The sequence below is a fragment of the Bubalus kerabau genome, chromosome 1 (assembly GCF_029407905.1).
Source record: "Bubalus kerabau isolate K-KA32 ecotype Philippines breed swamp buffalo chromosome 1, PCC_UOA_SB_1v2, whole genome shotgun sequence".
NCBI lineage: Eukaryota > Metazoa > Chordata > Mammalia > Artiodactyla > Bovidae > Bubalus > Bubalus kerabau.
In genome coordinates, this window is record NC_073624.1 from 53,734,489 (window position 1) to 53,760,034 (window position 25,546).

A 25,546-nucleotide genomic window follows, 5' to 3' on the forward strand; every position below is an offset into this window, starting at 1 on the left:
AAAAAACTCTTACTTAATCTTATCTCTAGATATTAATTTAAGAGTCAAACATACTTGATTTTTAAAGTTACTGTGCAGAATGAAAAAAAAAGTGTTAGTCACTCACTTATGTTTGACTCTGTGACCCCATGGACTGTAGCTCCTCTGTCTATGGAGTTCTCTAGCCAAGAATATTGGAGCCGGTAGCCACTCCCTTTTCCAGGGGATCTCCCGACCCAGGGATTGAACCTGGGTCTCCTGCACTGCAGGCAGATTCTTTACCATCTGAGCCACATAGGGTATTTCCATAATCTATTATTATTTACTTTGGGCTTATCTTATATGCTGTCTTACATTGTTTTGTTGCTGCCCTCATCAATCTTTGTGGCTAAATTAGATTTAGCTAGATTTAAGCATTGCTGAAGTCAATTCAGCCCATTAAAATCTATCATTCCTCTGCTGATCCTTCTCAGATCTGCTTTATGTTTTTTCTTATCTATAAAATGGGAATTATAATAGTTAAATTCACAGGGATTTTTTTATAAATTCCATTTAAAATACCATTTAAAAAAGATAATTTTAATCCAGTCCCACTGGCTTTAGGGCTGGCTGTCATTAAACTGGATTTCATGATAACCTAAGCCAATATAATTTAAAATAATTCTACCTGGAGGAAACTATATCAGAGGATATAACATTTAATATAAATCACTTTATATATTTATAGATAAGAAAATATGTTCTACAGAGGCAAATTCTCTAAAATCTAATTTCATATCTAAAATTTTTTTTTAATTATTTATTTTCCTGCTTCCAGTCTTAGTTGTGGCACATGAGGTCTCCATTGCCACACACCAGTTCTCTAGTTGTATGTGGGTTCTTAGTTGCTCTGAATCATGTGGAATCTTAGTTCCCCAACCAGGGATGGAACCCATGTCCCCTGAATTGCAAGATGGATTCTTAACTGCTCAGCCACTAGAGAAGTCCCCATATCTAAAATTTTTACTTAACATTTTAATTTTTCAGTAAATGAATAAATTGCAAAGAAGGCAATGGCACCCCACTCCAGTACTCTTGCCTGGAAAATCCCATGGATGGAGGAGCCTGGCAGGCTGCAGTCCATGGGGTCACTAGGAGTCGGACACGACTGAGTGACTTCACTTTCAGTTTTCACTTTCATGCATTGGAGAAGGAAATGGCAACCCACTCCAGTCTTCTTGCCTGGAGAATCCCAGGGATGGGGGAGCCTGGTGGGCTGCCATCTCTGGGGTCGCACAGAGTTGGACATGACTGAAGCGACTTAGCAGCAGCAGCAGAGATGCCCCTTCCAGTTTTCCTGATACCAACATTCTCCCTGCCCGTAAAATCACAAAACTATTTGATTCTACCTGGCTCTTCATCCTCTTTGAATAGATAATGACCCAAACTTGTCTATTTGTACATTAACATAATTTATCTGTTCATTGATTTATATAACAAGTATGTCTTACCACTTTAGTCCACTAATATCTCAGTCCAGCCATCAGTCAAGTAATAAAGTAGCCTTCTTGACTCACTCCCTATTCAATACAAATTGAATGTCACTAGAAGACTGGTCTACCTTAAGCATTGTTTTTATTACATTAGTTTTAAGATAATGGGATTTAACAGTGATTTTCTCCTGCCTGTCCAATCAAATTAGAATTTTTCTCCCTAGCTATCAAGACTCTCCCTATATGCATACAACTGTGTCCTTCATCATGATTTGATTCTTGTATTGTGGCCGTACAGAGATGTAATTTTCACTGCCTGGAATAGCTACTACTTTCTTTCCCCCTGTTCAAATCCTTTTCAATGACTATTATTTGATGAGTTTACTAGGATAAATATTATCCAACAATGACTGTTAGAACTGTGTTGCCCAGCTAGAACCGTGTTGCCCAGCATTTTAATGAGAAATTTAACTTAAATTACAACCCCTTTAGCAGTAAGGTTTTAGTTTCTCTGTGATTTCACCTTCCATAAGAAACAGTTTGCTGAAGTACTATCTTTGGAAGTCTGTGTATGGTTTGGCATGGTGGTAAATCTTTTTTTTATCTCAGTAAGTAAACCTCTTAGTTGGGTATCACTGTAAACTCTTTCTAGTGTTAAATGCTGTTCATTCAAAACATTGATAGAGAAGAGTCATTCCACGTTCCTCAGAAAAAGTGGAACTTCTGAGAACTGAATTTCATTTAAAATGTGCTAAGGCATGTACTATTTAAAAGATCCCTGTTTTGTCATAGTCTTTATCATATCATTATCATCATCATTTGCTATTTAGTAAGCCCCTACTATGTGGCAAATGACTTTTAGGTCTTCTATGCATACTATTTAATCCTCAAATAAAGATAAGGACTCATATCTAGGGTATCTTAAATTTTATTAACAACTCTCAGAACCAGTAGCATTTTCTAAAATATATTTCCTGTAACAATAGTTCTCGATATGTTAATAAGTATAATTTGATAAGTGAGTTCTGTGGTCAGCTAAGTTTGGGAAACATTAGGTTAAAAAGATTTCTTTTCCACAGAATTTCATAAAGCTTTTTCCATGCTAATATATGATGTGAACCTCCCCTTCTGGTACGTATGTTGTCCAGGAGTTAGAATTTCTGAATCTAACCTTCCTTCTAACCTTCTTTCCAGACCATACTTTGAGAACTGCTAATCTAGGGCTTATTATATCTTTATCACAGTCTCTTTCAAACAGCAATATACCACTTTACATAAAGGATAAGAACCTTATCTCTTATCCTTTATGTATAAGAACCTTATGTCTTATCCTTTTGCAATTTCACTCTTTCTTCTGAGCTCTTTTTGTCATACATTCTACTTTGTTATAAACCGTGTAACATTTTTGCTTTCCACAGTTATTTTTTTAAAAGATTAAAACTGAGGGGTTGGTATCTTTTTATATTTCCCTATATATTTAACCAAGACCAAGGTAAGAGAAACCCAAGTAAGACGGTAGGTGTTGCAAGAGGGCATCAGAGGGCAGACACACTGAAACCATACTCACAGAAAACTAGTCAATCTAATCACACTAGGACCACAGCCTTGTCTAACTCAATGAAACTAAGCCACGCCTGTGGGGCAACCCAAGATGGGCAGGTCATGGTAGAGAGATCTGACAGAATGTGGTCCACTGGAGAAGGGAATGGCAAACCACTTCAGTATTCTTGCCTTGAGAACCCCATGAACAGTATGAAAAGGCAAAATGATAGGATACTGAAAGAGGTCAGTAGGTGCCCAATATGCTACTGGAGATCAGAGGAGAAATAACTCCAGAAAGAATGAAGGGATGGAGCCAAAGCAAAAAGAATACCCAGCTGTGGATGTGACTGGTGATAGAAGCAAGGTCCAATGCTGTAAAGAGCAATATTGCATAGGAACCTGGAATGTCAGGTCCATGAATCAAGGCAAATTGGAAGTGGTCAAACAAGAGATGGCAAGAGTGAATGTCAACATTCTAGGAATCAGCGAACTGAAATGGACTGGAATGGGTGAATTTAACTCAGATGATCATTATATCTACTATTGCGGGCAGGAATCCCGCAGAAGAAATGGAGTAGCCATCATGGTCAACAAAAGAGTCCGAAATGCAGTACTTGGATGCGATCTCAAAAACGACAGAATGATCTCTGTTCGTTTCCAAGGCAAACCATTCAATATCACAGTAATCCAAGTCTATGCCCCAACCAGTAACACTGAATAAGCTGAAGTTAACTGGTTCTATGAAGACCTACAAGACCTTTTAGAACTAACACCCAAAAACGATGTCCTTTTCATTATAGGGGACTGGAATGCAAAAGTAGGAAGTCAAGAAACACCTGGAGTAACAGGAAAATTTGGCCTTGGAATACAGAATGAAGCAGGGCAAAGACTAATAGAGTTTTGCCAAGAAAATGTACTGGTCATAACAAACACCCTCTTCCAACAACACAAGAGAAGACTCTATACATGGACATCACCAGATGGTCAACACCAAAATCAGATTGATTATATTCTTTGCAGATGGAGAAGCTCTATACAGTCAGCAAAAACAAGACCAGGAGCTGACTGTGGCTCAGACCATGAACTCCTTATTGCCAAATTCAGACTTAAATTGAAGAAAGTAGGGAAAACCACTAGACCATTCAGGTATGACCTAAATCAAATCCCTTATGATTATACAGTGGAAGTGAGAAACAGATTTAAGGGCCTAGATCTGATAGATAGAGTGCCTGATGAACTATGGAATGAGGTTCGTGACATTGTACAGGAGACAGGGATCAAGACCATCCCCATGGAAAAGAAATGCAAAAAAGCAAAATGGCTGTCTGGAGAGGCCTTACAAATAGCTGTGAAAAGAAGAGAAGTGAAAAGCAAAGGAGAAAAGTAAAGATAAACATCTGAATGCAGAGTTCCAAAGAATAGCAAGAAGAGATAAGAAAGCCTTCTTCAGCCATCATTGCAAAGAAATAGAGGAAAACAACAGAATGGGAAAGACTAGAGATCTCTTCAAGAAAATCAGAGATACCAAGGGAACATTTCATGGAAAGATGGGCTCGATAAAGGACAGAAATGGTATGGACCTAACAGAAGCAGAAGATAGTAAGAAGAGGTGGCAAGAATACACAGAAGAACTGTACAAAAAAGATCTTCACGACCAAGATAATCACGATGGTGTGATCACTGACCTAGAGCCAGACATCCTGGAATGTGAAGTCAAGTGGGCGTTAGAAAGCATCACTACGAACAAAGCTAGTGGAGGTGATAGAATTCCAGTTGAGCTATCCCAAATCCTGAAAGACGATGCTGTGAAAGTGCTGCATTCAATATGCCAGCAAATTTTGAAAACTCAGCAGTGGCCACAGGACTGGAAAAGGTCAGTTTTCATTCCAATCCCAAAGAAAGGCAATGCCAAAGAATGCTCAAACTACTGCACAATTGCACTCATCTCACACGCTAGTAAAGTAATGCTCAAAATTCTCCAAGCCAGGCTTCAGCAATATGTGAACCGTGAACTTCCTGATGTTCAAGTTGGTTTTAGAAAAGGCAGAGGAACCAGAGATCAAATTGGCAACATCCGCTGGATCATGGGAAAAGCAAGAGAGTTCCAGAAAAACATCTATTTCTGCTTTATCACCTATGCCAAAGCCTTTGACTGTGTGGATCACAATAAACTGTGGACAATTCTGAAAGAGATGGGAATACCAGACCACCTGACTGCCTCTTGAGAAAATTGTATGCAGGTCAGGAAGCAACAGTTCGAACTGGACATGGAACAACAGACTGGTTCCAAATAGGAAAAGGAGTACGTCAAGGCCGTATATTGTCACCCTGTTTATTTAACTTATATGCAGAGTACATCATGAGAAATGCTGGACTGGAAGAAACACAAGCTGGAATCAAGATTTCCAGGAGAAATATCAATAACCTCAGATATGCAGATGACACCACCCTTATGGCAGAAAGTGAAGAGGAACTAAAAAGCCTCTTGATGAAAGTGAAAGTGGAGAGTGAAAAAGTTGGCTTAAAACTCAACATTCAGAAAATGAAGATCATCCACCAATCAATCAATGTAATACACCACATTAACAAATTGAAAAATAAAAACCATGTGATTATCTCAATAGATGCAGAGAAAGCCTTTGACAAAATTCAACATCCATTTATGATAAAAACTCTCCAGAAAGCAGGAATAGAAGGAACATACCTCAACATAATAAAAGCTATATATGACAAACCCACAGCAAACATGATCCTCAATGGGGAAAAATTGAAAGCATTTCCTCTAAAGTCAGGAACAAGACAAGGGTGCCCACTTTCACCATTACTATTCAACATAGTTTTGGAAGTTTTGGCCACAGCAATCAGAGCAGAAAAAGAAATAAAAGGAATCCAAATTGGAAAAGAAGAAGTAAAACTCTCACTGTTTGCAGATGACATGATCCTCTACATAGAAAACCCTAAAGACTCCACCAGAAAATTACCAGAACTAATCAATGACTATAGTAAAGTTGCAGGATATAGAATCAACACACAGAAATCCCTTGCATTCCTATACACTAATAATGAGAAAACAGAAAGAGAAATTAAGGAAACAATTCCATTCACCATTGCAACGGAAAGAATAAAATACTTAGGACTATATCTACCTAAAGAAACTAAAGACCTATATATAGAAAACTATAAAACACTGGTGAAAGAAATCAAAGAGGACACTAACAGATGGAGAAATATACCATGTTCATGGATTGGAAGAATCAATATAGTGAAAATGAGTATACTACCCAAAGCAATTTATAGATTCAATGCTATCCCTATCAAGCTACCAACAGTATTCTTCACAGAGCTAGAACAAATAATTTCACAATTTGTATGGAAATACAAAAAACCTCGAATAGCCAAAGCTATCTTGAGAAAGAAGAATGGAACTGGAGCAATCAACCTACCTGACTTCAGGCTCTACTACAAAGCCACAGTTATCAAGACAGTATGGTACTGGCACAAAGACAGAAATATAGATCAATGGAACAAAATAGAAAGCCCAGAGATAAATCCACGCACATATGGACACCTTATCTTTGACAAAGGAGGCAAGAATACACAATGGATTAAAGACAATCTCTTTAACAAGTGGTGCTGGGAAATCTGGTCAACCACTTGTAAGAGAATGAAACTAGAACACTTTCTAACACCATACACAAAAATAAACTCAAAATGGATTAAAGATCTCAACGTAAGACCAGAAACTACAAAACTCCTAGAGGAGAACATAGGCAAAACACTCTCTGACATACATCACAGCAGGATCCTCTATGACCCACCTCCCAGAATATTGGAAATAAAAGCAAAAATAAATAAATGGGACCTAATTAACCTTAAAAGCTTCTGCACATCAAAGGAAACTATTAGCAAGGTGAAAAGACAGCCTTCAGAATGGGAGAAGATAATAGCAAATGAAGCAACTGACAAACAACTAATCTCGAGAATATACAAGCAACTCCTACAGCTCAACTCCAGAAAAATAAATGACCCAATCAAAAAATGGGCCAAAGAACTAAATAGACATTTCTCCAAAGAAGACATACAGATGGCTAACAAACACATGAAAAGATGCTCAACATCACTCATTATCAGAGAAATGCAAATCAAAACCACTATGAGGTACCATTTCACACCAGTCAGAATGGCTGCGATCCAAAAGTCTACAAGCAGTAAATGCTGGAGAGGGTGTGGAGAAAAGGGAACCCTCTTACACTGTTGGTGGGACTGCAAACTGGTACAGCCACTATGGAGAACCATGTGGAGATTCCTTAAAAAACTGAAAATAGAACTGCCTTATGATCCAGCAATCCCACTGCTGGGCATACACACTGAGGAAACCAGAAGGGAAAGAGACACGTGTACCCCAATGTTCATCGCAGCACTGTTTATAATAGCCAGGACATGGAAGCAACCTACATGTCCATCAGCAGATGAATGGATAAGAAAGCTGTGGTACATATACACAATGGAGTACTACTCAGCCATTAAAAAGAACACATTTGAATCAATTCTAATGAGGTGGATGAAACTGGAGCCTATTATACAGAGTGAAGTAAGCCAGAAAGAAAAACACCAATACAGTATACTAATGCATATATATGGAATTTAGAAAGATGGTAACAATAACCCTGTGTACGAGACAGCAAAAGAGACACTGATGTATAGAACAGTCTTATGGACTCTGTGGGAGAGGGAGAGGGTGGGAAGATTTGGGAGAATGGCATTGAAACATGTAAAATATCATGTATGAAACGAGTTGCCAGTCCAGGTTCGATGCACGATACTGGATGCTTGGGGCTGGTGCACTGGGACGACCCAGAGGGATGGTATGGGGAGGGAGGAGGGAGGAGGGTACAGGATGGGGAACACATGTATACCCGTGGTGGATTCATTTTGATATTTGGCAAAACTAATACAATTATGTAAAATTTAAAAATAAAATTAAAAAAAAAAAAAAAAGAAAACGAAGATCATGGCATCCAGTCCCATCACTTCATGGGAAATAGATGGGGAAACAGTGGAAACAGTGTCAGACTTTATTTTTCTGGGCTCCAAAATCACTGCAGATGGTGACTGCAGCCATGAAATTAAAAGATGCTTACTCCTTGGAAGGAAAGTTATGACCAACCTAGATAGCATATTGAAAAGCAGAGACATTACTTTGCCAACAAAGGTCCATCTAGTCAAGGCTATGGTTTTTCCTGTGGTCATGTATGGATGTGAGAGTTGGACTGTGAAGAAGGCTGAGTGCCGAAGAATTGATGCTTTTGAACTGTGGTGTTGGAGAAGACTCTTGAGAGTCCCTTGGACTGCAAGGAGATCCAACCAGTCCATTCTGAAGGAGATCAGCCCTGGGATTTCTTTGGAAGGAATGATGCTAAAGCTGAAACTCCAGTACTTTGGCCACCTCATGCGAAGAGTTGACTCATTGGAAAAGACTCTGATGCTGGGAGGGATTGGGGGCAAGAGGACAAGGGGACGACAGAGGATGATATGGCTGGATGGCATCACTGACTCGATGGACGTGAGTCTGAGTGAACTCCGGGAGTTGGTGATGGACAGGGAGGCCTGGTGTGCTGCGATTCATGGGGTCGCAAAGAGTCGGACACGACTGAGCGACTGATCTGATCTGATCTGATATATTTAACATTTTCAGCACTCTTGTTTCCTTTCTGTAGATTCAGATTTCCATCTAGCTTTGTTTTCCACCTGCCAGAAGTTCCTTTAATGTCTGCTGTAGGGCAGCTGTGCAGAGAAGACAGAGGCTTTAGGCCAGTACCTCCCAGCTTCCTTCTCCTTCCTCTTCTTTTACCCCTCTTCTTAACCTCTTAACCTTAACCTCTACTCTTAACCTTTTCTACTTGTATCCCAGAAGAAGAGTGGACTCTTTCATCTAAGACTGGCCACTTCACCTTTGAAGTCAAGTTGCTCAGTCGTGTCCGACTCTTTGCGACCGCATGGACTGTAGCCCACTAGGCTCCTCCATCCATGGAATTTTCTAGGCAAGAGTACTGGAGTGGGTTGCCATTTCCTTCTCCAGGGGATCTTCCCAACCCAAGGATCAAACCCGGGTCTCCCGCATTGCGGGCAGACACTTTACCATCTGAAGCACCAGGGAATCTTTACTAATTCACAATTCCATTACACCCCCACTGGTATTTTTTTTTGGTGTTTAATAACTATCTTATACACCTGTGGCTGATTCATGTCAATGTATGGCAAAAACCACCACAGTATTGAAAAGTAATTAGCCTCCAATTATAATAAATAAATTAATTAAAATTATATTTTAAAATATGAAATAGCTATCCAACAAATTAGATCAGTGTCTGCTATGTACATAGCAGTAAGACAAATTCCCTCTGTTATCATGATGCCTGTAGCTTGATTGAGATAGTGGCTATTTATGTTACAGAATGTAAAGAGCAAACAATTAGTAACTGTTCTGAGCTCTTGGTACCTTATCTGTTGGATGTTACCTGACAGGAGAAAAACATATATGAAGTATAATGCTGTGGCTGCCATGAAAACTGTTTACCCAAGTTAAAATGAACTGTTTTACTTAGAGCTTTTACGATAGAGTAATTAAAAGACTTCCATTTAATATTAATTTTTGAATTAAAAATATGCAATTAAAAAACACTATTTATTGAAAAATCTATGTCAGTCTTTATTGATCTGCAGTACCTCTTTTGTATATGACAGATTTCATGTGTGGATGTGTGTGGGGGGGTGAGTGTATGTGGTTATCAGTTTAAAGAAGTCCCCCTCAATTCCTGGTTTGCTAAGCGTTTTTAATAATAAATAATAAAATGCTGAATTTTATCAACTTTTCTGTTTATTCATATAATATAATCATCTTTTTCCTTCATTTATTTGTTAATGTGCTATATGTATTATTTTCAATTATTAAGTCAGTCTTATATTCTTAAGATAAATCTGATTTTTTGGTGATGTATTTTACACATTTAACATTTTGCTGGATTTGGTTTGCCAGCAGATTGATATCTTTTTACATTTATTTTGATTCACAAGATTGGCTTATAATTTTCCTTTTTTATATTGTCATTGTTGGATTTTGAATACAGAGTTATGCTAGTCTCATTATGTGAGTTTTTAAAAATGTTTTATTGGAGTATAGTTGATTTACAATGTTGTGTTAGTTTCAGGTGTACAGCAAAGTGAATCAGTTATACATACATCCACTCTTTTTTTTTTAACATTCTAGAGTCTTTTCCCAAATAGGCCATTATAGAGTACTGAGCAGAATTCCCTGTGCTATACAGCAGTTTCTTATTAGTTATTTTATATAGAGTAGTACTCTTCTCTTCTAATGTAAGATTTAATCCTGTGAATTTATAAGTACTACTCTAGGTACCTCCCACAAATCTCAATATGTTGTGTTTTCATTTTCATTAAATCCAGAATATTTTAAAATTTCCTGTGTGATTTTTTTTCTTTGATTTGTGGGTTATTTGGAAGGGTATTATTTGCTTTCCAGCATTTGGGGAAATTTTCAGATATCTATCTTTTCCATTGTGGCCAGAAAACATACTTTATATGTTGCAATTATTTCAAATTTATTGAACCTTGTTTTATGGCTCACAGTGTGGTCCATCTGTGTACACTTGTAAAAATTATGTATTCTGCTATTGTTGGGTGATGTGTCCTATAAATGTCCTTTAGATCAAGTTGATTGATAATATTGTTAAAAAAACTTCTTCATAGTTCTGATTTTTTATCAGTGTGGTCTATCAGTTGATGAAAAAAGAGTGGTAAAGTCACCAAGTATAAACACAAACTTGCTCATGTCATCATCTCTATGAAAGAGGGATTGTTTTCTCTGTTTTACAGGAAGGCACCTGAGGCATTGAGAAGCTAAGGAGCTTGGAGGTGGGAGAGGGTGGTTGACTGGCCACTTTACTATTGGAAGATTGGGGTGGGGTTGGTTGGCCATGTCATGGGGAGCCCTCCAAGTTTGAACATCGAACTTCCTCTCTGGCATGTTAGACTCCTGCCTGCCCCTTGGAGCAAAATGAAGGTCTGAAGGAATCCCACTGTTAATTATGCAGACTTCCAGTTCATCCTTATTTTCCATCAGTACGACATAGTGTCTGGTATCCTTGAGGCCTGAGTCTCTCTTGTTCAGTTTCTATAGAAAACATTCTTTTATTCTCCCTCTTGAGCAGAACAGTTTTAAGAATGATGAGAGATTGCAGACATTTGCTCACTCCATTCATTCACAGGCTTTTATTTTTTATAGTGAAAACTTTTATATTTAGAATCAGCCGGCTGGACTCAGTTGAGATGATCCCAATTTTGTTGTTGTTGTTGTTGTTGTTGTTGTTCAGTCGCTCAGCCATGTCCAACTCTCTGGACTACAGCCTGCCAGGCTCCTCTGTCCATGGGGATTCAGGCAAGAACATTGGGGTAGGTTGCCATTTCCTTCTCCAGGGGATCTTACCAACCCAGGTCCCCTGCATCGCAGGCAGATTCTTAACCATCTGAGCCACCAGGGAAGCCCTCATATGAAAGAGGGAGTCAGAAATGGATGCAGTTTCTTTCTCTTTTTTAAAAACTTATTTATTTATGCATTTAATTTTTGGCTATGCTGGGTGTTCATTGCTGGGTGCAGGCTTTCTCTAACTGTGGTGAGCAGAAGCTACTCTCTAATTGCAGTGTGCAGGCTTCCAATTGTAGTGGCTTCTCTTGCAGAGCGTGGGCTCTAGAGCATGAGGGCTCCGTAGCTGTGACTCACAGGCTTTAGTTGCTCTGTGGCATGTAGGATCTTCTCAGACCGGGAATGGAACCTGTGCTCCCTGCATTGGCAGGCCGATTCTTAACCACTGGACCACCAGGGAAGTCCTGGATGTGATTCCTTGCTGTGTGCCACCAAGGTTGGCTCTCTCAAGTGTCCTGTCCTGCCTGAGTCTGTCTCACAAGCACTCATGGCACACTTGCAGAAACAGTTGACAGTGGGTGTAGACTCCCCTTGTGTCCAGGGCTCACAGGTATTCTTAATGATTATTTTAGCTCATGCTCAGCATTCAACAATTTGAAATTTTCAGTTGTTTTCTTCCTACTTGTTTTTATGGCTACTATCTCCTTCTCTCATAATCTGTCAAAGTAGGAAGAGTTTGGGTTGTCCTAATTCACCCTGGCTGTACTTACCACCCTTTGGAATTAATTTTGCTTCTTGGCATTAACTCCTCTTCCTCAGAGTACATGAGAGGATAATCTAGGTTAAAAGATCACTTTCTTGAGTATTTTTTTTCAGTGTCTTATACCAATTTCTTTAGTAATCTTGTCAAGGGATGTTTAACAGGAAGATTCCTACGTGCTGTTTCTCATAAATCCTGTGTTTCTTATCAAGTGGAGCAGCAAGCTGTTCCCGGGACTGAGGTCACTGTATGAGACAGGCTTGGGTCTCCTTCAGTAAACACTCTCCTTATGACAAAACTGCTTAGTCTCAATCCTCTTTCTTGAGATATGGATTGTCTCCTGACCTTGTGACCATTATTAATCCCTTGTTCCCTTGGTAACGGTTGCTCTACATTTGGTTTTCTGATCTTCTTGTACAAGAAATAAATTTTTTCTTGTACAAGAAAGAAACAGCCTATATATACTCACAGAAAGATCATTAAAGCACCTTTGCTCCATCAGAGCTTAGGTCCCCATGTCTTTTTTGTTTCTCTCTCTCTCTCTCCGGCTAATTTTCTGGAGTGTAGAAACCCGTCATGCTCACTCTCCTGCCTGGGCTTCCAAGACTGCCTCAAGAAGGCACCCTGTGCCTTCGTGAGCGATGCAAGCCCTGTGTCAAGGGCTTTATTGGTTCTCTGCATAAACCAGGGAATATCAGCTTCTTTCTATCTTTCACTTTCTTATCGTCGACTCCGGACCACCAGGTCCCAGTCCATTAAAGGACCCCAACAAAATCTGAGAAGACATGTATCATGCCTTATCTATTTGAATAAATGTATTAAGATGATAAATGTGAAACATATTGTTACCTAGTTTTACATCTTGATTGCGATAGTAATTTTTAAAAATTACTTACTCTGCTTTCAGACCAAACAGTGAGTTAGATTTGAAAAAACAATGAATGAGTCATTCATAGCAGGAATTTTATGCCTTTGGAATATCTACATCAACATCAAATAAATCAACATTTCAGAAGAACTCTTTGTTCTGTTTTATTGGCCCAGAGGGTGACATAGATACATAAATTCAGTTGACTTTGTGCACATTATTGAAAATACAAAGCTAACTATCTTATTTGTTTTTTCTTCTGTTTCAGGTATTGGTGGTAATTTGGTGGCCATTCAGGCCAGTAGGATTTCTACCTACCTTCATTTACACAGCATTCCAGGAGAATTGCCTGATGAACCCAAAGGTTGTTACTACCCTTTTAGAACTTTTTTTGGTCCAGGTAGGTGCTTGTGGATTTTTGCATATTTTATTCCTGGAACTCTTCCTCTCTATGAGTACAGGCAGGCAACATTTGTTGAATACATATTTTGTTTATGAATGTTGCCCAATTTTCTGTTTCTGAGAGCCAGATAGATTTTAAATAGAGTGGATTTTGTTCACTAAATGTCAGTGAACAGCAACAACCAAAGACTGTGGATCAATTTTGCAATTGTTAAAGAACCTTGTATAGTTTTTCTTTTTTATCTTTCTCTTGGATATCTTGTTTATAAGTTAGGAAAGAAGAACCTTGTGCATATAAGAAAACATTGTTAGGTGATTTAGGGAAGCATACTCTTTTATGGGCTTCCCTAATGGTTCAGCTGGTAAAGAATCCACCTGCAATGCAGGAGACCTGGGTTCGATCCTGAGTTGGGAAGATCCCCTGGAGAAGGGCATGGCAACCCACTCCAGTACTGTTGCCTGGACAATCCCCGTGGACAGAGATGCCTGGCGGGCCACAGTCCTTCGGGTTGCAAAAAGTCGGACACAACTGAGCAGCTAACCACATAGCACACACTCTTTCGTACATTAATCTTTTGACCTTTCTAAATGTAGGCCTTTGATTCCCAGCAAGCAGAATGAGAGGGGTAACCTCAGTTACAAGGACATTGTTATGTCCCAGGCATATGATATCCAAAAAACTAAACCACAATTTTATTTTATTTTTGACTGCACTGTGTGGCAGGCATGCAGAACTTATGCAACCAGGGATCAAACCTGTGCTCCTTGCCGTGGAAGCTCAGAGTCTTAACCACTGGACCACCAGGGAAACCTCGAAACCACAATTTTAAACCTCACAATTCTTTAAAACTTTTTTTTTTCTGATGAAAATAAATGTATTGTAATAAGTGTAACTTTTGAATGAGGTTCAGAAATACCCAGTCTTTTAATAGCAGTGAAAGACTTCTAAAGGAAAAATAAAATTAAAACATTTAATGACCAAAAAACCTCTATTAGAAGATGATTAGGTATCATTTAGTTATTAAAATGATCAATAATAAGGAGTTAAATGATGTAGGAAAAAAATACATACCAGTACTTTAAGAACTTCATATTTTTTCTTTTGTCTTCCCTCCATTTTTCTAATGTTATAGTTTGATCAGTGTTCTTCACAGCAAGCTTTCATCAACCACCTTTCATTTAATTAATATATAACATATAGGGAAAATTTCTAAAAATTAAGAAAATTATAAATAGTTAAAATTCATTTTTAGCAATTGAATTTTATGTGATTCTGTGCACTATAGTAGTAATAACTAGAAGTAATCCTCAAATTTTAATAACTATGATCTATTATTCACCAATACATGATTTTGTTTTAACAACTTTTATATTTTATGTTACAGGAGTAAATAATAAGTCTGCTCAAGTTCTGCTGCTTTTAGTGATACCTGGACATTTAATTTTCCTCTACACTATTCATTTGATGAAAAGTGGTCACACTTCTTTAACTGTGATCTTTGTAGTAGTATACTTATTTGCTGCTGTGTTACAGGTAAGAGAGAAAACCTCTTGTAATTTTTTTTATGTTCAGATTAATGTTAAAGTATAACTAAGTCTAAAAGCACAAGAAATATTTTAACATTTTAAAAATCAGCTGAATGCCTTCATATTGATCTTCTTAAAACCAATAACTTTGAATATGATTTGATCAATAGACCTATTGGATTTCCTATTTTCTGGATTCTGTGTCCTCTCACTCTCCTCTTTTTTTTTTTTTATTCTCTTCTTTAGTATGAATATGTCTTGGCAGATAAATTCCTGAGGAAGAGTGCTGCATAGGAGAAAAAATTTTGAGTCTTTGCATGTTGTAAAATGCTTTGAATAGGTTGACTGGATATAAAATCTGTTTCTTTTAAATTTTTGAAAGCAAGGAGAAAGCTTCCTTGCCTTTTAACTTCTCCTGTTACTATTGAAAAGAAGAGCAGATGCCATTCTCACTGCTGATCTCATGGTAGAAGTTTCTAGAAAGAAAATCTTTTCCTTTTCTGTATTGTTTTTAAATTTCTTCTGGTACTTATCTATGAGTTTTAAAGTAATATACCTAAGTTTCTAGTTCATGTTTAATTCCCTTTAGACTTCTGCTAACAAAAGTTGAGGATTTGGGGGCTGGCATAATGCTGTATCTTTCCCATATGGTTATATCACAGTTTGGGGTTAAATTAGTAGTCAATGTTTCTGTCATTGGGTCTATCTAAACATTGTTTGGGCTTCCTTGGTGGCTCAGATGGTAAAGAATCTGCCTGCAGTGCAGAAGACCTGGGAGATGACTGAGTTGGGAAGATCCCCTGGAGAAAGGCATGGCAACCCTATAGTGTTCTCCAGTGTTCTTGCCTGGAGAATCCCCATGGATAGAGGAGCCTGGCTTAGCTACGGTCCATGAGGTTGCAAAGAGTCGGACATGACCAAGCGACTAACACACACAAGCGTTATTTACTACAGAGCCAGATAATGTACTATATTTCCTTTTTGTGTATTTTATTTTTCTTAGGGTTAATAATCACTTCTTTTTTCATTTGCCTCATTTTCTAGAAACACATCCTTAATTTTTTCCAACTGTTCCATCTTTATTTTGGCTTTTTAGCCATGGCTTCTTGCTAAGCTCTGTAGGATTTAGTACCTCCTACTTTGAGAAATCCTAACTTAAGAGATGCATTCAAACAATTCTTTGAAAAAATATCATATGAATTTGGCCTTCAAGGGGGTTTGTAGGAGTGGGACTGGAGGATAAGTATGTGGAATTATTAATTTTCCAGTCAAAAGAAACTGCATTGACAGTAATAATGTTAACCGAATTAACTGACATCTACTGTGTTACCTATATGACCAGTGTTGTTCTAAATGCTTTACATGTAGAGACTCATTTTATTCTCACAAGTACTCTATGGGATTTGTTTTTCTGATATAAATCAGTGATTTTAAAAGTGAAGTACATGCAAAACAATGCATTGTTTACATAAAGGAAAGATTAAAACTTCTGTTTATGTATGTCTACCTCATTTGTTTAAAATATTTCTTCTGTTTTTATGATTGCTTTACAATAAGCATATTATCACAGTGTTAAGTAAAGTATACTTATTTATACTGAAGGACTGCATAAGCTAAAACTTTTGGAGATTACTGAGTAAAAGTATAGAGATGATAGAGCACAGAACTCAAGCCAGAAAATGGAAGTAATTCATACAGTGGATCTAACTAAAAGAAGAGAAGATGAGAAAAGATTAAAAGGGTAGATTAGGACCAATGTAAAAAGGCCTTAAATGCTCAACAAGGGAGACAAGAATCTACTCATAAAGTAACAAAACCCTTGTGACCTTATTGATGTTTTAACTTTTCTATAATGATTTATAGTGCTCGAGATTTTATTAGATGTCACCTATCAAATCATTCATTCATTTATTCCTTCAGTAAGCCTTCATTCTATTCATGATACTAGATGCAGGTATGGGCTTTAAATCCCAGGATGCATAAATTCAGGCCCTATACTCAAAGACTCACAGCCTGAAGAGAAGACTACTGAACAAATAACTGTACTATAATGTCACGTAATATAAATAAATGCTGGAAATAGCTATGCATAATTTGCTGTCAGAGGTTGGAAAAAAAAGCAACTAATCCTGTCTGGGGAGTAATATTTTTCTACTGTTCAGTAGGGACAGAAGTTATTTCAAATGCGTTTTTACTACTGGCTATCTTTATTGCTGTATATGCTATGGTCATTCATTATAATTTATTTTCTCCATGTATGTAAGTATTATGAAAAAGATGCTTTCCTCAATCTGATGGGAAATGTTTAAGAGACCATTCTTTGGTCTATTAAACACACCATTTTTAGAGTAAGTTCCTATTTGTAACTTTACCTCTTTACCTCATGGATGGATTTGACATTTATCTTTATGGTTCTTTGCCAAGATAGTGTCATGCACCATTTCACTTAAGTTAATGAAGGATATAAGACATTTATCTGAATTTATACAAATATTAGATTTCAACCTTATTCTCACAGTACACCTATATGTCTTTTGTTAGCCTCTGATGTAAATTCTGATTGTAGATACATGCCCCAGTCGTGTCCGACTCTGTGACCCCAGGGACTGGGGCCCTCCAGGCTCCTCTGTCCATGGAATTCTCCAGGCTTGAATACTCGAGTGGGTTGCCATTTCCTTCTCCTGGGGATTTTCCTGACCCAGGGATCGACCCCCTATCTCCAGCATTGGCGGATGGGTTTTTTACCACTGAACCACCTGGAAAGCCCAAATTCTGATGAATAAAGTTTGAAAAACTAGAATTAAGGAAAGAGTAATTACTAATCTCACTGTGTATTCAAACCTCCTCTGTAAAGTGGGAGGGATATAGACAGTACAACTTAAATGATTTTTCAACTTTATGATGTGCAAAAGCAATAATGCATTCAGTGGAAACCATACTTCAGTTTTTGAATTTTGATATTTCCCAGGCTAGTGATACGCAGTATAATCCTGACTTAAGATCTGGGCAGTGACAGTCAGCCACAGTTCCCAGTCAGCTGTACGATCATGAGGGCAACCAACCAATAAACCAATCCACTTAAGACCATTCTGTACCCAGACAACCATTCTGTTTTTCGCTTTCAGTACAGTAGTGAATGAATTATATCAACTATTCAGTACTTTAGTGTAAAATAGGCTTTGTGTTAGATGATTTTGCCCAGCTGTAGAATAATGTTAGTGTTCTGAGCACATTTAAGGCAGGCTAGGCTAAGCTATGATGTTCAGTAGGGTAGTTGTATTAAATGCATTTACAGTGTTTTCAACTTACCATGGTTTTTTTGGATGTATCCTCATGATAAGGTAAGGAACATCTGTAGTAGTACCTGCCTCATAGGCACTTTGGAGGATTAAATGATTTAATTACTTGGCTTCATAGTACATGCTATATGAATGTTGGCTGATGCTGTTGTTATTGTTACTATTATTAAACATAGAATTATAAATGGTGAATCATTAATCTCTGAGGGACAGTTGAAATTTTTTTTAATCTTGTAGTATTGATTGAATTTTCTTATGTGTCTTTTACAACTTTCATTTTTATGAGTTTGTGTTTTTATTCCTCCCCAAGAATTAGATACCTTCCAGAGAAGATCTTTGTTTTTGTACCTGACATTGTATTATTCCAATGGAATAGTTTAGAATCTGCTTGTAAAATCTCAATTCAAATCTTCATGCTCCAGCACTAACATATCTAACACATACATGAGCACACACATTCACATATCTCTGTGGAGGCTTGAGGTTTAGATTAAAAATCTTGACCTTTCCCTGCCTACTTCACTTAATCCAAATATGGAAGAATAAATAAAAACTTTTTAAAGATGAAGAATTCTTTACCACTTAAGACATATATTTTAATATTCTTTACTCAGCTGGCTTCCTTTTTTGATCTAGGTTTAAGCGATTCATGGGGTCGCAAAGAGTCGGACACGACTGAGCGACTGAACTGAACTGAACTGAAACTTACATTCAAAATCTTGGTTGAAGTCCCAGCTCTTACTTAAATATTTCAGTCCATACCTGTCTTCCCGTCACTAAAATCTGTATTTTGATTAGTTATTCCATAGTAAAATTTTCTAATGCATGCTTAATTTTTCTCTATATAGATTCCTACCTCCTTGAGGGTAGAGACCAGGCCTTTTGGTATTCTCTCAAGACATGATAGAATGGTTTGGTTTTGTTTTGGGGGGTATAATTGCTTTACAGCGTTGTGTTAGTTTCTGCTGTACAACAAAGTGAACAAGCCCTAACATATATCCTCAGCGCCACCCCACCCCTCCAGGTCATCCCAGCACCCGGCTGAGCTCCCTGTGCTCGAACAGTTTCCCACTGGCTACTTGTTTTGCGCATGGTAGTGTATATATGTCCCTGTTACTCTCTCAATTCAATTCTTGATATTTCACTCTCTTCTCAGACTAATATTCTTTAAGGAAACTTCCCCCCACCACCTAATTCCTCACCCAACAATATGAAGTAAATCCACTTGAAAGAAACTTGATATTGAACTTATTATAATGACATAGTGACAGTTCTTTGCAGTATTTTTGCACTTACTCAGATGTCATCTTCTGGAAGTCTTTCTTGAATACCTAATTTGGTCTAAGTGCCTTTATTCTCTGTTCCCATGGTACCCTGTGAATACCATTACCCTAGCTTTTCCACATTATATTGACATTGTCTGTTCGTCTGTCTGTCTCACCCATTCTACAGAAAGGGTCTTTGTTTTACTCTTTTTTTTTGTCTCTGGCATCTTGCCCCATCTCTAGTGCTCAATTAATGTTTGTTAAACTAAATGACTATATCTTGGTAGCTCTGTTTCCCTCTTCGGGAAGAGAAAAGTTTATAACTGTATTTAGGTACCAGAAATTCCAGAAAAACTGAGAAATCTAAATTTTCTCCTTGCTCCAAATTTCCTCTTTCACGGACCTAGGTTTTAAAATAAAAGGCAATGAAAAATAAAACACAAATACCACAAATTCTGTTGGCACTCAGTTAGAATTGTAAGGATTTACTGAAATGTTTAGCAATGAAATAACTTAAATGTTTCGAGATGAAATATGGTGCACTGTCACTTTAAGGGAGTGTGCAGGGTTGACTTCAGCTAAAGCAGAATTGGGAATGAGTTGGAAATGGATGCACCTGAGGGAATAGGACATGAGAGTGGTGTGGGGACAGTTTGTATTCTACTTTTGTATATGTTTGAATTTTTACATAGTAAGGAATTTTAAAATGTTATTTATTTACTTGTTTTTGGCTGTGCTGGGCCTTCATTACTGCATGCAGTCTTTCCCTAGTTGTGGTGCTTGGGCTTCTCATCGCGGTGGCTTCTCTTGTTGCAGAGCACAAGCTCTAGGGCGCTGAGGCTTTAGTACTTAAGGTTCATGGGCTTAGTTGCCACTCAGCATATGGAATCTTCCTAGACTAGGGATCGAACCTGTGTCTCCTGATGGATTCTTAGCCACTGGATCACCAGGAAGTCCAGTAAGGAGTTTTTAAACTTAAGGTTTTTCAGAGAATATTGACTTAGTAATTTTGGTCCTATAGCTGATTATTTCTTAAAGTAAAAAGTAAACTTGAAATTGAAATTGTTTGGGACTTAGAATGGTTGAGTTTGTGTCTTTTTTTGCCCCAGGTGCACATTGTCCATTTTTTGAAACTGTTTTTTAAATTTAAAAATCTACATACTTGTCACAAATTTCCTTGTTTAGGTATTTATCCTGTGTCTTGAAATTAGAAGGACCCTAATAAATGTGCTTTTGTGATGTGATGTTTAGTCCACATAGAGTCAGTAGGTATGATGGATTGTGCTCTTACTCTTGTTCCTGCCCAGAGCCCAGGAGCAGCCAGAGTAATTGGAATATGTCAAGGCTGGAGTAATGTGCTGAAGGCATTCAGTTTAGTTCACCACCAGCAACAATGCATTTTGAGGGTTTTTTTGTTTTCTCAACATTAAGAATGGATCGGCACCAAGCTGACCATGCTGATCACCCATTCTACCTTTTATGCCATCAGTCAGCATTTATGAGACTGCTGGCTATGGCTAAGAGTACAGTTGCTGGCTTTAAACGAGAATTTTTATCTGCATCAAATTAGCTCATGGAACCCACAACTTTGATTTCGAAGAACCAGAGTGTATACTTTCTTCTGCAGACTTAGAGATGATTGAATTCTTTCTCACCAAGCAGTCATTTCCTCTGCCTTCACATCTTATTTATTCAAATGCTCCATTGACTGCTCAGAACCTGTTAATTTGTTAAATCAAAGGCATAATACAGTATTTCAGGCTATGACAGATCTTGTTGGCCTTCCTTCTAAGATGTGCAAAAGGGAATTTTGATATCTCCTCAGGGTTTTCTATTTCACTTATTTGCCTCATTCCCTGCAGTCCTTTTCAAGGATGTGGTACCTGGACAGCATAATAAACCTGAGAAGGTACAAAGATAACTATCAAACAAATAAGCAGACTGATGATCTCTTCATCAAAGAAAGAACAGCATTCATTGCAGCTCATTTCCCTAGTTAATTTAAAACCTCTACTAGTTCACTTTAGTGTTTGAAATCCTAAATATGCTTCCTTTGTCTGTGAAGAGATAAAAGCTTAAACTTTGGATGACATAACCTACAAAAGGCAAAAAGATAGGCCCATATGGAGTATATTAATATTTGTTCTGCTATAAAATAGTTCAGTGGGAAAGAAAAATGAGACTTTTCTAGCCCGAGAGGCCTATTCAATTCCAACAAAGTGTTTGTTAATATAATTCAGGAAGAATGAAGCAAAACCATTTCTAAATGAAAATTTTAATTCCCTCTTTTAGGCACCGATTGTTTCATATTCAAAATTAGTTTGCTAAGAACGTTTCTAAACTCCTAGCAGTACCAAATACCATGGGAAATTCTTGTGAACATTTGTGGAAAACCTGACTGTGTCTGTTCTTTAATGTGGGAGAGGCAAAATGTTTCCCTTCAGTGGTGGAATGAAGGTGAAAATATAAATATCAGGATTTTACCCACTGTATAATGCTCATAATCTTCAAGCATGGTGCTAGTCACTGTACAAAAGAAATAGAAGATATTGTCCCTGCCCTGCACAGGCTTCTCTTAGCTGTGGGAAATGAGATTTAAATGCATAAAATAATCAGAGAGGAACTGAAGACTTAACCTCCTTATGCTGCTAAGTTGCTTCAGTCGTGTCCGACTCTGTGTGACCCCATAGACGGCAGCCCACCAGGCTCCCCCGTCCCTGGGATTCTCCAGGCAAGAACACTGGAGTGGGTTGCCATTTCCTTCTCCAATGCATGAAAGTGAAAAGTGAAAGTGAAGTCGCCCAGTTGTGTCCGACTCTTCGCGACCCCATGGACTGCAGCCTATCAGGCTCCTCCGTCCATGGGATTTTCCAGGCAAGAGTACTGGCGTGGGGTGCCATTGCCTTCTCCATAACCTCCTTATAACAGTAAGTTATAAGCATCTTCCCATGTACCTTCAGAATCAAACTTTACACTTATGCATGGATTTCATTATTTAAAAGTGCTTTAGTAGGTTTGGGGTGGGGGGGTGGTTTAAAAGGGAAGATCAGAGTATACACTATATCTGATGAGAAGCTTGAATTAATATCAGTAAATATGAAACTTCCCTTAGCAAAACAGTAGTACTTACACTTGTTTCTTTAAAAATATTTATTTATTTGGCTGCACCAGGTCTTAGTTGTGGCATTTGGGATCTAGTTCCCTGACCAAGGATCAAACCCAGGTCCCACCCTTCATTGGGAGCACAGAGTGTTAGCCACTGGACCACCAGGGAAGTCCCATATACTTCTTATTAATATAATTTTGAAAGCAGAAGTCTCTGTAGTTTTTATTGCTGCCTTTTCAGTAGGCAGTGTTTTGTCTTTTCATTTTATGAAAGTGAAAAGTAAAAGTGAAAGCCACTCAGTAGTGTCCAACACTTTGTGACCCCATGGACTGTGGTCTTCCAGGCTCCTTTGTCAATGTAATTCTCCAGGCAAGAATACTGGAGTGGGTAGCCATTCCCTTCTCCAGGGAGTCTTCCCAACCCAGGGATCAAACTTGGGTCTCCCACACTGAAGGCAGATTCCACCAGGGAAGCCATTTTATACTTACATGCCAATTGCACCGTCTTATATTTCCAAGGATGTTCATGTTTTCTAGAAACATGTTCATGTTTTCAAGAAAAAATATTCTCAACAAAGCCCAAGCCCAACTTACATGAGCAAATGAATGACTCTCATAATAAAATTAATAATCTGAATATTGAATAATGAATTTCCTAAGAAGTGTTTCTGTTTCATAAATAATAGTTCATTTGTTTTGAGATCTGTGTTGGTAACATGAACATGGTCACAGCACAAATACAGATTAAGAGTAAACATCTTCCATTTTTCATCTAGTAAAACATGCTCAGGGCAGAAATATGGTCCATGGACGTCCTAACAGAAACAGCATCTTAATTGGCAGTGTCTTAGTTCTGAAGTCACATTCACATGATTCATTGATATTATTTTAACTACAAAGATAAATGAATAAATGTTTTCACAGAAGGAAAGTATTTATAAACCTTTTAAATCACCACATATGTCACACACAAAGGACAAAGGAAGAAAAGATCAATGTGCAGAACATTGTAGAAACATCACAGAGCTCTTCATCGTCAGAGCAGAGTCTGAACTTCTGCTCTGCTGCTTATTTCGTGACTTTAGTCAAGTTCTGTAACATTTCTGGCCTTATTTTTTTCCCTCCCTCAAAGGATAGTAAGGAGGACTAAGCTAATAGTATTCAGTGCTTGGTAGAATTAGCGCGCGTTCAGTCGTGTCCGACTCTTTGCAGCCCTGTGGATTATAGCCCACCAGGTTCCTCTGTCCATAGAATTTTCCAGGCAAGAATGCTGGAGCAGGTTGCCATTTCCAATCCAAATTATGATTAGAGAGACAAGCATAAACCCTGACTGTCCTGGGCAAACCAGAAGTAGAGTGACCGCAGTGATCACTCAGATCCCTTCTTGCATTTCCAGTAGTTGATTTTGTGAATTCCCACTCCTCCGATAAAGATGATTTGTTACAAAGCATTGTTGTGCATAGTTAGTAATGTATATGCTAATATTAAAATTATCTGGCAACTAAGACAGTATTTGATATTAACATCCATAATTGCTACTAAGGTAATATTAAGTTCACTTGGCTTTTATGGGTTAGCCAGAGAACCCAGGCAACACATAAAGTGTTATTTTCCTAAAAAAACTGTGTTCTAAGTCCAAATAGCTAATTTTGAATTAGTCTGTTTTTATGTTAGAAAGTATCTGTTTTTGCATTTGTTCAGCCTAAAACAATCTCCTTCAGGTTCCCAGGTGCATTCTGTATTCTAATATCTCTGTATTTTACCTAAAAGTCTGTATTTACCTATTTCTGCCACAGTGTGACTTGTTATTTTACACTGTTCAGCTTTATCTCCTCCTGATCTGTGACTTTTGAGAGGAAAAGAGTACCGATTCTCTTGTATATAAGCCTGCGTATCTCCTTATCACCTAAGTTGTTCATTCTGAAAATTTTCCTTCTCTGACAATTCCCTTCATGAGGTTTGGTGCTCTAGCTACTTCATATATATATATGTTTACAAAGTGGTAATAGCAAATACTTATATAACATATATTCCGAGCCATGCTCTCTACGAGGCACTTCAGGTACATGAGCTCACTGAATACTCACCACAGCCCAGTGAGGTAAGTCATAACTAGTTTCCATTTACAGATGAGGCAGTTGATGTGGAGAATTTGAGCGACTTGTCCAAGTCCACACAGCAAGATGGAGTCTGGATCCAATGAACACTGCTAACCACTGTATTTTACAAGAATACGTTTGACACTGTTTTGCTCTTAGTGAGGGCCATAGTTTTTAGGATGCAGTTTTTGAAGATTTACAGCTGCCTCTTCTCTCTGGTTTTGTTAGCTCTTCATACTTCTTCTAGTCCAGTGTTCTGCCTCTAAAGGGCATTCATTCCACAGAGTTTACTTAGGATCTGTGCCTACTGAAGTTAAGTAGGAATCCAGGCAAGGACATAAATATATCCCGAGAGAAGGACTCAGTGCTATGGAATTTCAGTACTGGGAGGTTATTTTTCTAGGTGGGGAGGGAACCTTTATTTTATTTTTAATTTTTTTTTTTATGGCCACGCCATGAGGCATATGTGGTCTTAGTTCCCCAACCAGAGATCAAACCCATGTCCCCTGTGTTGGAAACTCCAAGTGTTAACCACTGGACTGCTATGGAAGTTCCAGGGAAGTTTTATAATGGATAAAATTTTGTTTCTTGCAATCCACAGAAAATGCCATTTCAGCAAAAGGGAGTTGTTATTGTTCAGTTGCTAAATTGTATCCAACTCTTTGCAACTGCATGGACTGCAGTTTGCTAGGCTTCCCTGTCCTTCACTGAATAAATGAGAAAACTCAGGATAAGGTGATAGTAATAGTTGTCAGAAATAGTAAGAAAATTTACAGAAAGAGTAAGAA

General features: G+C 38.0%; 2 protein-coding genes across 12 annotated transcripts in view; one reads left to right on the forward strand and one right to left on the reverse strand.

The window, feature by feature from the left end:
* The window catches only part of NOPCHAP1 (NOP protein chaperone 1), a 256,395-nt gene that overhangs the window by 136,745 nt on the left and 94,104 nt on the right, over positions 1-25,546 (reverse strand). The window lies entirely within an intron of this gene.
* Positions 1-25,546, forward strand: part of SLC41A2 (solute carrier family 41 member 2) — a 151,882-nt gene that overhangs the window by 109,948 nt on the left and 16,388 nt on the right. For all 11 annotated transcript variants that reach the window (XM_055574903.1, XM_055574905.1, XM_055574912.1 and 8 more), the window contains 2 exons: positions 13,330-13,461; positions 14,849-14,997. In XM_055574903.1, the coding sequence (XP_055430878.1) occupies positions 13,330-13,461; positions 14,849-14,997 (281 nt within the window). The remainder of the gene's footprint in view (positions 1-13,329; positions 13,462-14,848; positions 14,998-25,546) is intronic.